The sequence below is a fragment of the Ptychodera flava genome, chromosome 20, assembly GCF_041260155.1.
Source record: "Ptychodera flava strain L36383 chromosome 20, AS_Pfla_20210202, whole genome shotgun sequence".
NCBI lineage: Eukaryota > Metazoa > Hemichordata > Enteropneusta > Ptychoderidae > Ptychodera > Ptychodera flava.
In genome coordinates this window covers 601,748-618,251 of record NC_091947.1, presented here as the reverse complement: position 1 = coordinate 618,251, position 16,504 = coordinate 601,748, and the positions used below count along the sequence as shown (strand labels likewise).

Genomic DNA, 16,504 nt, shown 5'->3' with positions numbered 1-16,504 from the left:
AGCATTGCGACAGTGACAAAGATATGAAAACACGCCTGAAACTTGCAAGAATGTACATTGTGGTTACTGGGATGAAAACCAAAGAGGAGGGGTCGCGGCCGTGTGCGTAACGTTGAGGTTTGAACTACAAAAACAACAGAACTCTCAAAGTTAAAGCACTGAGGGCGTGATATGCAGTAAACCAACATGGCCGAACAGCTGCGAAGGAACGTCTTGCGAAGTTGAACAAGAGCTCTTCCCCATGTAAGCGAGCGTGAAGGTTGCTGAACTGAACATCTTAGAAAGAAATGAGTTTACCAAATGTTCGTACATGCCTTAGATGCCTGGGTACAAGACTTCTAAGTGCAAGAACGACATGCGACACTTTACACATCTCCAATACCCGTACAGGGCCGGCGAGATGTGTTGCACATGGCCAGCGATCATGCATTCGAACGGGAAACCATCCGTCTCGAAGAGGTTTTGGTAGCAATTCTGGAATGGACACCACTTTATTTGTGCCTGTTCCCGTTAAAGTTACAAGTAATTCAGACGACATAAACATCGGTGCTGAGCTAACGTCTGTTGATCTGAAAGCAAAGAAAAGTAAGTTGACCTTTCACCCTTCATGAATACCTTGTCTGGTCTGTGACCCAACACTGGGGACATTGCCAAAGTGTCTTTTGATCAGTGGATATTATGGATTGATCTCAGAAGACGGGAGCAGACTCTCAGTCTGGTGACATCCTTAGCCGTGTTTCCACGATTTCAGTTCTTATCAGAGAGCTTGTGTTCTAGATTTCAGTTTACACACAGCATACAGTAGAGGCAAAAACTACTTTTTCTGTGATCATTGTCAATTTGTGGAATGTAGGTGTGAAGTTCGGTATGAATAATGTCAATACTATTAATCAGCCAGGAGTTAATAATAAGTCTTGTAAAGTGTATAACTCGCCAACAACCCGCGGTAGCAATTTTTTTTAATGTCCCAGATGATGTGGAACTTATGACAATAAATTGTTGATATTTGTTAATTTCTCAAAGAAAAATACTTTTGATTCTCACTCTCACATGAAACAAGACTGCTGCTAGTTTAAACATTCATGCCTCTGACAGTAAAATTTGTTGCAGTCTCACAGAAGGAAGAAAACATTTTAGCCTTTGAAATGGCAGTGTAACTGTAAGCTTTCTTTCTCAGTTTATATGTGCTATGTGACTCTGTTTCATCAAACATCATGCTTTGACCTTGCAAAGAAATATATGAATGCTAACGCATGAATACCTGCTTGTGTTTCTCTCTGTTTTCTTAATCAAAAAGGCAATAAATACTTTCATTCATTTTGCAGGACATTATATATATTTATCAAATTAATCCTACACGCATCCTTAACACCAATCTTTCAAAGATTGCAATCGATATGGCCCGGTTCAGTATGCCCCTCTTCCTTGAGAAAATGATTGGTTTCAGAGAGGAGACACTTTAAGAAGTCCCACCAAAAGCAGAAATTTGACCTACTGTTAGATTGATTACCAGATATCAATGAGTTTGTTGACCACTAACTGATATCTTGCATCTACAGTCATCTTCATATTTAAAGTTTCAGTAAGTATATGTCATGGTAACCCATTGCAATTGAAATGCAGAGTCTCAACCATGGTGCAGGTACATAGATGGGAAGATGTGCATTTATTGACCACAATCTTTTTGTTGCACCCAAAGATGAAATGTTGGAACTACTGAATGGGTTTTATCGAAGAAGTGAAATCCAAAGGCTGGCCATTGAACATGGCTTAGATGGTGAGTAGGTAGTATTCCCTTTATTCCCTTTTATCTGTCAAATAAGTCCTATCAGTGTTTGCTGTCTCATTCACAATGTCAATGGTTATTTGACTGCTTCCAATGCATGTCACTGAATAGAGTTTGTGCATTTTCAACCAGTGATACACCTCAATAAAGTAAAGTACTATGTCATACAGCAGTAGTCTTCAAGTCCATCTTGATACACACATCATAAAACACCAAAACACACCATATATTCAAATCAGTGTGAGGGAGTGTGTATTTTAGGACATGTTACTAAGTGAGACCAGGTGATATAAAATGAGTGTGCATTCATATCCAACTCCATATTCTGCACCAACCAGAGGTAAATCACTGTTGGTTAACAAAAACACAAGAAGGAATTGTATTAATTATAAACCAAGGGAAGGAGAGAAGGAAATCAGTAGTATAAATTGTATCTTCTTATTTTTTTTGAGGAAATTTACATAATTTGTTTACAAGCTTACATATAGAGACAAAACCATCTGAAAGTAGAAATCTGAGATTTTCTATCAAATTATCAGAAATGAACTGAAACAAAGCTCACAAAAGAGGGCTTATTAAACTCAAAGTAAAGTAAAACGCAGTAGGTTGTAGTGGAATTTGTTTCACTTATTCATCTGGTCAACAAGGACCAATATTTGCCACATTTAAACTAACCGTACCATGGTTTCACTTCTTATACAATCAGTGAATGTATCTTTATTTCTCTCTTTCAGCTCACCTGTTCCACCAAGCTTTCATCAGTTTCAGAAAATTCATCATAGAATCAGAAAGTCTACCGGCTGATTTACACATAATACTGAGTGACATCATGTCAGGCTCAGGTCATATTGATGACATTTTCCCGTATTTTATGCAACATTCAAGGCAAGTTTTCCCAATGCTTGACTGTATGGATGATCTGAAGAAAATCAGTGATTTGACAAGCCCTGCCAGTTTGTAAGTACCTTTGTAGTTAAAGGGACAGTAGCTGTAACTTTTATGATGATATTTGCACTGTTTTTACTCTTAACCCTTTTCCTGCCAAGTCGGTGAAAATCCGCTTGAAATTCGGTGTAGCTAGAAGCTGAGCAGCCACGGCCGTTATCCTCCTAAGCGGTGGAAATCGGGCTACTTTTTGGTACCCCCTTTCCTGCCTAGTCGACGGAACTACGTGTAGCAAACCCTTGCTCACGCTAGGGGTCGTTCGAGGACAGGTTTTTGGCGAGGAACGGCGTTTGCTCTCGAAATGGGTTCACAGGGAGTCCAAGGACAGGGAAAGGTGCAGAAGCTACCCAGCCAGTCCCCTACCCGTTGGGGGACTGGTTTTTTTGGGGGGACGAGTAGCGTACTTGGCAGGTTAGCACGGTGACGTATCCTAGCGGAGTTTGGTCTAACTTGGCTCTGAGGCACTACATAGATTGCGGCCGAAATTGACCGTCTCGGCAACGCTAATCTATAAGGCAACCGCCTAAGACCGCCTCAGCTGGCGATGCAATTTTTGCCAATGGTGCGAGACGAAAATCACGGACTTAGTCCTGATTGACGGGAAGTGCGGACGGATTTGACGGACTCGGCTTGATTAGTCCCTGACATGGAACTGATCCGAACGGACTTGAGCGACATTTGTGAAGGGTAACCACCGCTTTTAACCTACTTGTTACCTTCTCGAAAAGACTACCCAGTCAGATGTCGGACGTTGTCGGCTGCACTTGGCTCTAGACGTTCAAGCCGTGCAACGAAACACACCGCCTCAGCCTTGCCATTCACGAACAAGGCCTCGAAATTCGATCCCATTGTTCACTGACTTGGCGGCTGCGGTTAGGTGCGTGAACCGTTGTTCACCGACTTGTTACGCCTATGTTGTCCCTGTGAAGTTCGGCTAACGGCCGAGTCTAACGGGAGTTGGCAGACCTGTGTTTGGTTTATACCGTGGTATAACCGACTCAGGTAGAGGTACCTGTCGGTATATTCCGAGTTTTACGCACTCGGGCGTCAATGACGGGTCGTCATCACCGCTGATGACGTAGACGTGCTGGCCACGTTATTTGAAGGAGCCATGTTTGCCCAACGGATGAGGCCGAGACAGCTGTTGACAATTTTGGTATCCTTCATCTTTGACCGCCTTAGTTGGGTAAGCCGCTCGGAAGGCAACGGTTATGACCTAAACAAGCCGCTGAAGCACTGTTCGTTGCCGTACAAGAACGAGACGGCCAGTCCATTACTGCTTAATGGGCGATCAGTCGGGTTGGCTTGTCACCGACTTGGATGACAATACGCCCTGCTCGGGCGTACTTGGAAGGGACATGAGGTTAAAGATACGGGTTTCCCACCCGTACTGAGCATGGGCTTGGGCCAACGTCCTTGGGTGGCAGGTGCGCATGCCACGTACCCAGCTGGACGGAATGTCAAGTTGAGATGCTAATGACATTGACTATGGTATGCTAAGTGCTCGAGGGATTTGCATTGCAAACGAGTATTATTAGCATATCAAATGGTACGGACAGGCAATTTACATGACGGGTAGGAATGTCAGCGCCGGTTGGTGGCCTGATTGCCGTAGGTTCATTATAATAACAGGTGGCTGCATATATAAACACCCCTGCGTCCAATCATGTCCAGGGCTTTGTTTCCCTGTGGCTTTAAAAGGGTGGGACCTGCTAGTCTGTCGACACTGTTCCAGACATGAGCTTGACGGACCGCAAAAGTTTTCTGAAGGCGAGCAGACGACTGAAGCTCAAAGATGCAGAGTCTCCGGGCGGTAGTGGTAGCGATCGTTGTGATGTCCCTAGTAAACGTTCTAAGAAGTCGGGCAAGAAACGCGCCCGTAAGGCGAAGCTATCTCCGGCTGAAAAACCCAGTGGTAAGCGTAAACGTAAGACTGATCGTTCTACCGATGATGATGGTGGGTCACCGGTTGCCAGTGGTTCTCACCCGGCTGCTCCGGGAGAGACTACTTCACCTGCAGAGACATCTGCTGCTCTTGTGGGAGATACTTCACCTGCACAGACTACGTCTGCTGCTGCTAGTGAGACAGTTAGTAACGAGACGGCTGATGCCATTGGTTCTCCCCCGGCTGCTCCGGGAGAGACACCACCTGTTGCGTGCACCATGAGCCCTCATCCTGCGTCAGGAGAGGTTCCTGTGCCCAGTGCGAAAGAGCTTGAGTCCTCGTCATCAGCAGAGGCTGCCCAGCCCGCTCCTGCCATAGTTTCGTGTGCTGCGATGTCCCCGCCGAAAAAGATAGTGCGGAGGGTTCGTTATCAGGATAGCCCACCTGATTTTGAGCCAGATATGATCCTTGATGCCGCTACGGGCGAGTTCAGGCCCAGACGCCCAGACGACGGTGATATCACCGCTGAGTCCGACTCGGAGGTTGACGAGGATGTGGCAGAGGACGATGACTTTTATGACAGGCAGTATGTAGGTGAGGCAAGCTCTGACGACGATGATGACGTTGCTGCTGTGTTGGCGGAGGACGACACCCCTCCTGTCTGGCGTATGTCGGAAACTACCGATGCTAATATATTTGAGGAGACCGATTTTGACCATGAGAGAGGACCGACTTTCACCTTGCCCAGCCACTCTGTGAGATCGATTACTTTTTAAGTTTATTCCAGCTACACTGATCAGATTGGCAAAGGACGAGACTAATAAATACGCCAAGTTCCACCAGCGATATATCGCTAGAAAGATCGATAAATACTGGCGTAACGCTGACTACCGAGAGGTGCAGGCGTTCATTGGCGTCTTAGTCTGTATGGGTATCGACCGTAAATCATCAGTGGAGGATTATTGGTCTAGCGATCCATTTCTGAGAAACCAGGGTATTTCTACTGTGATTACCCGCAGTCGCTTTCAGCAGCTTATGCGATATTTTCATCTGGCAGACCCAGAGAACGATCCACGTCGTGATCCTGATGAGGCACGCCGCCGACGTCGGTGTCAGGAGGATCCCCTTTATAAAATCATCCATGGATGGAGCCCATAGTTGACAGGTGCGTAAATAATTATAAGATGGGTAGAGAGATCTCCATCGACGAGGGCATGGTGCGATTCAAGGGCCGTTCTAAATTTAAGCAGAGATTACCGCATAAGCCTGACCGAGACGGTTTTAAGATATGGCAGCTATGCGACTCCACCACTGCATACATCGCTAACTTTGCACCGTACCTAGGTGTGAAATTTCGGGATCGGACTGATGGGAGACGGCAGGAGCGAGGTGTGGTGAAAAGAATTACGATGGAGCTGGTCCAGCCATTTTGTGGATATAATCACACCTATTTTGTGATAGCCTGTTTAGCACGGTCGTTACTGCTAGAGAGCTGATGGAGACCGGGATCTACATGGTCGGGAGTTTTAACCGCCGTAATCGTCGCACCATGCCCCCTCAATTAATTCCGCCGGGTAAGAGGAAGCGCCTTCCTCTGTCTGTTGGGGATATGAAAGCCACGACCAGAACGGACTCTCGTCTTAACATCACTGCTTATCAGGATAGTAACGCTCAGGTGCTGATCTTGAATACGGTCTATCCACCCTTGGAGTGCGTGCCAGTGGGGGAGGGAGACGAGCAGCGACAAGTGCCTCTGTCGCTGTATAATTATCGCCGGTACATGGGAGGTGTCGACCGAGCCAACCAGAAGCGCAAGTACTTTCACACTGGGCGCAAGAATCACAGATGGTGGACATATCTGGCATGTTACCTGATTGATGTTGCCCTGGTAAATGCATATATATGCTTCAAGCATGTACACCCTGATAGTAAGCTGACCCATAAGATGTTTCATCTGCGTGTCGGGAAACAACTCATTTGCGGTTATTGTGGGCGATCGCAGCCCAGTGTGAGAGAGGTCGAGGCCACCGTTTCTCTTGCCTCGTACATAATCCACAAAATCAGCCGATGCACGTTGTCAGCCGTTTGGAGGGGCGGCAGAAATGCTGTAAAGTATGCAGCAGAGAGGGTAAGACCACTGCGAGCGGACGACTGTGTGAGACGTCCAAAGGATGTAGTCTGTGCGGGGTTCATCTTCACGAGGGCGAGTGTTTTGCGGCTTTTCATCATCGCATGATGCTACGAGGTAAGAGGAGCGTTGGCGTGCAGACCTCTACTCACACAGCCCCGACGACACCCATCAGCAAGAGAACCCGACGTAAATAACGGACAGGGGATAGCTTCGCCTTACAGTGGCTTGACTGTATTCTTAACACGGACCATGATCACATTTTGAGCACGGTTGTGCCGTTTGTTTGTGCTTTACGATCCCGCTGATTGTAAATTGAAACACGGATTATTTTGTACAATCCCCCCGATTGTAATCTTTGTAACACGGACCATGCACTCGGACGTCGAGACAGACTCTGAGATTTATTATTCGGCATAATGTAAATTATTCCCGAATAAAATATATCTATGGATCGCATATTTTCGTTTGTTTTGTTTTGTTTAGACGGATTATTTTGTACAATTCCCCCGATTATAATTTTTGTAACACGGATCTGCCACCCCCCTTTTTAATTTTTGAAACACGGACCATGCACTCGGACGTCGAGACAGACTCCGAGATTTATTGTTCGGCATAATGTAAATTATTCCCGAATAAAATACTATCTATGGATCGCATATTTTCGTTTCTTTTGTTTTTACCCCCACTTTCGTTTTTGGCAGATCCGTAAGGACGCTATAGTAATGGATGAACGTGCGTTGTATCACGTGGGAGGGGCACAGCCCAACGGAGGCTGTGCTCGTGCGACGTAGACGTTGTACCGACCATCTGTCGTTTGGGTTAGTGCATAGAGCAGTTGCACTGTCCAGAGCTAAGGTGGTACAAAACTGCACCTTAGTAACAACTGCACAACTAACCTGTTAGGAAACGGTAACACTAACGAGCTAAGTGTGCACTGAACTGGCCAAACTACGTACACGCCTTCCTTCAATGGCGAAGCTATGTCGTTGACACTACGTCAAAGCAGACTGCACTGTGCGACTCTTCCAAGTCGTTCAAAGTACGTGGCCAAGTGACACAACCCAGGGGAAACAGGACAGGTTTGAGGGTGCTGCCGCACCCATAGCACTAACCCCTGGGTCTTCTACTAACCCACGAGCGAGGTGATGTTTCCCCGGTGTGGCCGTGCGTGCCGGCGAACGAGCTTTACTTCCGCGAAAGTAAGCTAGAAAAGGGCATAAAAGTGCACGTCCCCCGGGGCAAACAACGCCCGTGACCTCATCATTTTCTGGACACAACCTCATCAGCGGTTGCCCCTCTATACGGGCATGCAAAAATTTTTGAAGTCTAACACGTATATGGTCGGTAATCGTACCCCGAAAATGCGGTATTTTCCCGCCAAATGCCTGGCAGGAAAGCGTGCAGGAGAGCCTATCTTCCGTAGACACGGAAAAGGGGGCCGTTTTGACCGACTTGGCAGGATAACGGACAGGGGCGCTCGGCAGGAAAAGGGTTAATGTCAATTACAGTTTCTTGTTCTACACCCCAAAGCACGTTGAGATATACAATATTCAGCTTGTTAACTCAGCCTGTACCGTACGTGTAGACTGCATTGTTATTGTTAACAAGTTCATTGTGGTCCAGATTAGAATTCAAATGTAAACAACAACAGTGCACATTACTTATGTAAACGCTGTGCTGCCAAGCTAACTAGTTGATGTTAGTATGCTTTGAGGAATAGAACAAGAAATTGCAATTGACATACAAAACAAAACTAGTGAAAAATCATCAAAAAGTTACAACTACTGGCCTTTAACCCTTTCACCACCATGGTTTGTCCCAAATCCATTGTTTTCTATGGTAAAGTTGGAGCTGTACACAGGGAACTGGGGGTGAAAGGGTTAAATTGATGTGCTGTCCTATTTCCAAATACAGTATTACAATCCAAACTTGCCATGCCGTGACAATATTCAATCAAATATGTACATTTTCTGATGCATATTGTATGATAATTTCACTCTGTTTTTTCCATATAAGATATCCAGAAGCAAGGACGATGAAACGGAAGATAATATTTCATGCTGGACCTACCAACAGTGGCAAAACCCATCATGCTCTTGAAAGGTTCTCCAGTGCGAAAACTGGAGTTTACTGTGGACCATTGAAACTCTTAGCCAATGAAATCCATCAGAAAACCAATGAGAGGGTAAGCACAACATTATCTGCTGGTTATAAACAACTATGGTAGCCTCAGTAATTTGATCTCAGACTTCAAAAATTTTCAGGGCCCCTTGCTGAGGGCTCTTTGCAAATGATTTAGGCCGACAGAAATTTTGGCCTAGCTTCACCAGCCATTTTTGATCACAGCATAATCAACGACTTGTGTATAGCATGTGACATCATAATTGTATTTCATTTGAAAAAAAAAGAGTACATATCTAATATCTTAATTGATAAAATTACACCGTTGAGCAAGTACAAGCCCCTCCCCTAGTATGACCACAGTCTCATAATGCTGAACTAAAGGGGGGATGGGGTGTGGGGTGGCTATACTTGGACGATTACGCTAATTCTGTTCCTTTTTAACTAAGATAACTCTTCAGTATGGAAGTTTCATTCATTTCATGGAAAGTTCCCAATTCCATTGTCTGGTTTGTGCAGGGAATAGCGTGTGATCTGATCACCGGTGAAGAGAGGAAGTATGCTCATCCTGAAGGAATACCATCTAGTCATGTTGCATGTACTGTTGAAATGACCAGTACAACAACTCCATGTAAGTATGCTACAGGTCTTAGAGGTCAATGCTGTAGATTTACAATCTGTTGTATGCAAGAAACTGTTCTGGTGATAGTATTTTTAAAACTTTCGAAGTAATCATCACATTTACAGATATAGAGAGCACAATCTGAGATGCATTAGCATTACCCATTGATAGTGACACACTATCTCCACCTTTGTATTACTGAAACACTAATCACTTACAAATTTTGTATAAATGAATACTAAGTTATTGCACGTAAATCATTTGATGTGAATACAGACCTGGACTAGTTGGGTAATAATGTTTTTGTCTTGTTCATATTGTCTGAAACATTTTGGCCAGATAGTGTGTGTTTAGTACATTCAGCTGTTTCTCTCTTGTTTTTTAATGATTGTATACATTTACAGATGAAGTAGCGATTATTGATGAAATACAAATGATCAAAGACCATTCACGAGGTTGGGCTTGGACAAGAGCCTTATTAGGTAAGTTTTAAGCCTGTAGAGGGCGCTAATGGTCTACAAGTTCATAGTCTGAATCTTCTCATCCTGTGATACAGGCAGGTTTGAGGTTTTGTTTGAGAACACAAGTAAAAAGTTTGGGACCAGCACACTGCTTCCCATTCTATCCTGAGATTGTTTACTTACAGACAGTTTTGACTGACGGCTTGCGTTGATCATTTCATAGAGGAGATACCCAAACCTACATGTACATACTTGTTAACAAGTTTATTTATTGGTTAGAGAGGTCAAGGGTTTGAAGCAAATTCTATCATTGGTAAAACATTCCTTACACAGCCAATGCTGCTCTAACCTTCAATTTAGGTGTGTGTGCTGAAGAAATCCATGTGTGTGGAGAACCAGCTGCCATTGACCTTGTTGAAAATTTAATGTTAGACACCGATGAAGATGTGGAAGTCAGAAGATATGAGAGATTAACGCCATTGACTGTCCTAGACTCAGCATTAGGTTAGTTTCCATCTTGCAATAGGCTAAAATTCTGCCTACCGAAAATTATAATTTTCAAACATTTCCAATCGTACTTTTGAGAAGATTGATATGAAATAAGAATGCAAGTTTCTCTCAGTACTTGATTCACTCTTCATGTAAGGAATGCATAAGTAATTTAATTCAATTTTGTTTATGAATGTAACGTCTACACACTTTTAACTACATGTAATATAAGAGCCATTTTGAATGTAAGTTTGACATCATGTGACCCAGTACGTACATGTATCACCCAACAACTATCCAACATGAACTCTCCTTTTGTCTATAATACAGAAACTCTGGACAATGTTCGGCCGGGGGACTGCATCGTAGCTTTTAGCAAAAATGATATATTTAAACTGAGCAGACAGATTGAATCTCAAGGGAAAGAATGTGCAGTTATTTATGGCAGTTTGCCTCCAGGTAAGGAAATATGAAATGACCCATTCAGGACATGCCATGTCTTCAAGTATGAATAATACTTGTTAATGTAGAACGCACCTCGGGACAGACATTCGGACTCTCAAACTTTTACAATTCTCTTCTGATATACCACATGTGGGGGTTCATTTTAAAGCTCTTGGTGAAAGAAACTTTTCAACGGCTTAGTTTTTCGAAATTCGAAAATTTTTATTTTTCTCCATAGAGTTAACACAGTGATGGCGGCCATTTTGAATTTCTAATATCGGTAAATCTTGGGTAATTTGTTTCTCTAGTACCAAAATTTGCACGGTGACCCCTATTTTTATTCTTGATTTTGAAAGAGAATGATTGAAAGATCCTTTGAGGAAAGTTAGAGCAAAAGTTTAAGTCTTTCACTTTCGAGGTGCATACTACCTGAATGCCTGTCACAGTTGTGCATAATTTGTGATACATTGTAAAGGCTTTATGAAAGACCACAGTACCTCCTTAAGATGCTATTATATTCCAGTGACATTTGAGATCACCATTGAGTAGTTTGATATAACTACATGTACACAAGCAGGATGCAAAGGTTAGATACTGTAATATTTTTAATGTATCATAATATAAAGTTTTTGAGAATGAAATAGAGAAGAATATACCATGAAGTGGAAAGAACAATGTTGGCAAATAATGAAATATACATTTTTTCTCCTACAGGTACTAAATTATCACAAGCCAAAAAATTCAATGATCCAAAGGATTCGTGCAAGATTCTCGTTGCAACAGATGCCATTGGAATGGGTTTGAATCTGTAAGTTGTAGCTATCTAGTATAGCCAGTTAAGTACCAAGTATTCTACATTCTGAAGTATGCTAACGAATTATGCAATGTCATATACCTGTAGATGTTTTGCCATTTCCCTTCTACTGACTGGGTTTTTGAACAATAAAAAACAAGCACTTGGAAATCATGTGATAATTAAGCATTTATGACACATTATGTAATTCTTTTCATATTATACCATCAGAAGGTAATGAAAAGGGAAGTTGTAAGACGTTTCTGATTGGAATTTGTGAAGTGCACTTTTTTGGGGCTGATATAGGTTGGAATACAAGATGCAGTATCTTTGAAAAGAGCAAATGCAATATTCACAAGAAAAATGTCGCACACATGAAAAAGCATATACCTAGTACCTGACTTAAAATGGAATATTGTATTTTGACAAGGATACCCGAAGTCATACAGTGAACAAGTGTAAAACAGTCAATTGTTGCTGTTATTTTTGTTGACAAAGTGTATAAATTTGTCACTTTTTAGGAGCATCAAAAGAATAATCTTCAATTCACTAACAAGACCAACCCTGAATGAAAAGGGAGAGATAGAAATTGTACGACTGACAACATCACAGGCTCTACAAATTGCAGGTAGGGCTGGACGGTACGGCTCTCAATTTCAAGATGGTGAAGTGACCACTCTGTACAGAGAAGACTTACCAGTCTTGAAAGAAATCCTAGCCAATCCTGTGGAAGTTATAGAGGCTGGTGGTCTTCATCCAACAGCTGAACAAATTGAGATGTTTGCTTATCAGCTGCCTGATGCATCTCTGTCTAATCTCATGGTAAGAAACACACTACAGTAGTTATAGAATACTTGGAAATCTTTCATTTTCAAATCCTCCCCATGTAATTTGTAATCATTTTCTTTTCCCAAATAGCACTGATCGCAAATGACGCTTTTTTCTTTCATTAATAAATAAATATTTGTCTGCACTTTCCACAAGAATAGTAAACACAAAACCTGCAAATGTTACAATTGATACTAAAAGATTCATGGCTCAAACTACAAGCTGCAACAACAGCCACGCATGCATCAACAAAATATGTCCGAATTTCAAGCAGTAGTGTCCGATGTCGCCTGTGTGCAGCTATATTTAGTAACAAACCTGAAATCGCAATCAGCACTATTTGATTCTATACAATCATGTTGCCCGTTGAGTTGCATAGATGTGAGATCAGCCATGGAAAAGCACTCTACTGTCTCTATCATATTGAAATGAGACAGAAACTTGAATATTTTCAGAATTTTGCCAGATGGATGGTCACATACTTTGCAAGTTTACTGAGCAAAGACTAGGATTATCTCAGAAATCCTTCTCAAAGGATGTTCACAAATATCCTTAAGTATCTTTGGTAATATTTTCACAAAAGAACCATGCTAATGTACAATGGGTTTAAAGAGGGGTGTTGTTTATTAGTTTCCAAGTTTAATTTGATCTAGACAGAGACACTTTTATTGAGTTTCTCTCCATCCTCAAAACTTATGAAATTGTATTTCTCTGGATAAAACTCTCATTTAGCTTGCTGATATTTTTAAACTTCTTATTTCAAATTCACAAACTTGAATCTTTCAAATGCTTTGATGCAGAAAGCATCAAGAAAGACTTACTTAGATGTGTTATGTCAAGAATTGAGGAAAATTGCTGCAAACCAGCGATAAGTTTAACTGACATTACGCTTATCAAACTCTATTTTATTTGATTACAGGACATTTTCATCAATTTATCAAAAGTAAACCCATCGTATTTTGTATGCAACATGGACGACTTCAAATTTCTGGCAGACATGATACAACATATACCGCTAGATCTCCGTGTCAGATATACATTTTGTTGTGCCCCTATCAACAAGAAGCATCCATTTGTCTGTACATCATTTTTAAAGGTGAGTTTCATCAGAAATTATCCTTTTTTGGATGTTGTGTTAATTTTTTTTAAGTATTACACAATGTAATATCTTATTTCATGCTAGAGCATTAAACATGAAAAGTAGAACTGTAATAATCACAGTTGCTCAGCTTTCTGAGGCTATAGAGATCATGAACAAAATCTCAACCCTAAGCTAATGCATGATCAAAGCAGAGAGTCTAATGTCATTTATGAATCATTTCTAGCAATCCAAACACTTCCATGGACAAAAATCTTTGAGCTTCTATGGTTACACTGTTGCCAGGGCTTTTAGGCATTTTTCAGTGCATGCAGCCCACTCACTGTAAAAAGACACCAAATTCTGGTGAAATTTCAGTTCTTCAATGTACTCAATGAAGACACAAAGAAGTCAAATTATATTTGGTACATGTATGTCTACCATAGACACCACTCCACTTAATATGGTCTAGCCTGTAAAAGAGGGATATGATGTATATATGACTTTAGAAATCTATGGAACCAAAGAGGTTTAACCAATTTTTTGACAAACTTTTGATAGTAGTGACCATGAACTTTGTCTTGAACTTTGTTTGGTGCTTTTTGCAGTTTGCCCGTCAGTTCAGCAGAAATGAAGCATTGACTTTTGACTGGTTATGTAGACATATACGATGGCCACTCTCACCGCCGCAAACCATCAAAGATTTGATGCATCTAGAAGCTGTGCATGATGTCATGGATCTGTACCTTTGGTTTAGGTCTGTATCAAACCTTGAATGTCGTCAGTTCACTTTATTTTTTGCTTCCATATTATTCAAAAACTTTGTCTGATTTCAAGTGGATGTGTGAAAAATCTCAATTTTCTATTATGAATATCAGTATTCTGATTGTGAACTGTGTTTGAGAAAAGTGAATGTATAGATTTGATTTTTTTCAATTTTCAAATTTCTGAAAAGGCAAATTTATCATGGTGATCTTTATCGTTGAATGTGTGTTCTTTCAGCTATCGTTTCATGGACATGTTCCCAGATGGCAGATACGTCCGTGAGATTCAGCTAGAGTTGGACGCAATCATCGCTGAGGGTGTCTACCATATAACAAAACTAGTCCATGCATCTGGTGAGAAGATGGGTGGTGTCTCAAGTGTGAATGATGACATCGCAGTGAAAAAGTCCAAAGGAAAGACCGCCCTCACAGGTACAGTGAACATTTCACATCAGTCCATGATCCATATGTGTAGATATTACAGTTTTCCTGTTTGTTAAATGCTATTGTTTTACCCAGTAGCAGCAGTCCATCCCTATTTCACCACGAAGACTAAACACTACTTGCGGGGCCTGTTTATGAAAATGGCTTAGCAATCACTGACAGTGATGTAGAAAAGGTTATACTCATATTACAATTCATTCTGTTGAATTTCAAATTTTCTGCCCTATTTCATCAAACAACTTTCAACTTTTTGTGTCAATAGTATACACATATTGACTAAGCCATGAGGGTGACAGCATACATTTGTTGCTAGAATGCCTTAGAGTCATCCCACAACAGTCTGATTCACACACGAGGCAATGGATTCAGGGAAACAGACCGTTTTTGGCAACAGTCAGGCCTGATGGAAAACAAACGTATGATATTACCCAAATAGGACTGGTCAATATGGTACGTGTTTTGCAACAAATCTCATCCAATTTTGTCACTGAAAAAATCGATAAGTTCTTCGCTATTACTTTTCTCATTTGCAGATGATGCTTCCATCTTTTTGTATGTTCTAGAATATATCAATGTTTGGGCAGCTCTTTCAAACTTACTGGGTTAACAGTTGTTCTAAACTGTTAACCAAGTTACGGATTTGGAAACTGTTAATCTGTTACTGGCTCTTTGCATGTGTCAGTGCCAAAATGACACATACCATGTGACCTTAAATTGACAAATCATAGCAGAGAGTTTAGAATAGGTGTGTTATTCAGGAAATCAGCCAACATTGACTCAGGTGTGTTTCAAATGAATACATGTACTTTCCTTCAAATGTAACTGGTGCATTGCATCTCTCTTCCTGCTCAGAATTTACAGAAGCACAGCTACAGCAGGCAGCAGAGCAGGAGAGGGGAGACTTTGGACAGCAGGCAAGACCCAAGAAGAAGAAGACGCGCTCAAAAAAGTCAGCTGTAGTAGAAAAACAACTGAGTGAAGTTAATCCAAATTTACGTCCTGGAGGACTGACCTTTGAACTTCTGAGAGAGGGAATATTGTCAGTGGAAATGTTGCAAGTACTCCATGATGAGTGGCAACAAGCAAATTACTTTCCTTTGAGTGAAGATGTTGAGAACAGTAAGAAAAAGAAGAGGAGAAAAAAGAAAAAGTAGACAAAACTTACACACATTGTCATGGACCATCTATTGTTCTTGCAGAAAATGATTGGCCAGTTCACTTTGCTTTTAACCTCATTACAGCGTGTATGGTTGGCAAAATAAAGAATCAGCTGATTTTTAAGACGTTACACTTGGGATGTGATTGTGAAAAAATATCATGGAGTATGACTATTATGGAAATTTTATCTGGAATAAATATTTTTTAATAAAGTATGGTACCTTTTGTGTACACGTCTTGTGTCGAAAGGAGAAAATACGTCTTACATTTTTGATAGTTTGATATCTTTCATCATGAACTAACACATCAAAATACAGTATATTGTCAGTCAAGGGTGTTATCTTATCACACGTGTTGAAGGATATTTCAAAAGAGAATCGCTGAAACACCTGTATGTCATGTGGCAGTCATTTGCTTCAATGTATGTCATGTGGCAGTCATTTGCTACAATGTATATCAAAATTCAATCTCCCCTACCCTGCAAACTCCCTGACAAAAATCTACCAGTAGAATTGGGGAAGTGGCCTGAGACATAAATCTACCAGTGGAAGTGCT

At 41.5% G+C, this 16,504-nt stretch overlaps 1 protein-coding gene across 1 annotated transcript; it reads left to right on the top strand.

Moving 5' to 3' along the window:
- The first annotated feature begins 154 nt into the window (after positions 1 to 154).
- On the top strand, positions 155 to 16,205 carry LOC139119692 (ATP-dependent RNA helicase SUPV3L1, mitochondrial-like). The gene is made up of 14 exons (XM_070683544.1): positions 155 to 585; positions 1,700 to 1,777; positions 2,521 to 2,743; positions 8,764 to 8,932; positions 9,388 to 9,499; positions 9,895 to 9,972; positions 10,312 to 10,455; positions 10,771 to 10,899; positions 11,599 to 11,692; positions 12,199 to 12,499; positions 13,425 to 13,601; positions 14,192 to 14,340; positions 14,586 to 14,779; positions 15,644 to 16,205. Exons 1-14 carry the CDS (start codon positions 288 to 290, stop codon positions 15,943 to 15,945), a joined length of 2,448 nt encoding a protein of 815 aa, XP_070539645.1. The 5' UTR covers positions 155 to 287; the 3' UTR covers positions 15,946 to 16,205.
- The last annotated feature ends 299 nt before the right edge of the window (positions 16,206 to 16,504 follow it).

Bases quoted from the DNA above. Each gene is read 5' to 3' on its own strand.
- LOC139119692 (XM_070683544.1), top strand. From the start codon at position 288: ATGAGTTTACCAAATGTTCGTACATGCCTTAGATGCCTGGGTACAAGA. The intron at 10,900-11,598 runs GTAAGGAAATAT...TTTCTCCTACAG, and splicing joins TTATGGCAGTTTGCCTCCAG to GTACTAAATTATCACAAGCC. The intron at 13,602-14,191 runs GTGAGTTTCATC...TGCTTTTTGCAG, and splicing joins TCTGTACATCATTTTTAAAG to TTTGCCCGTCAGTTCAGCAG.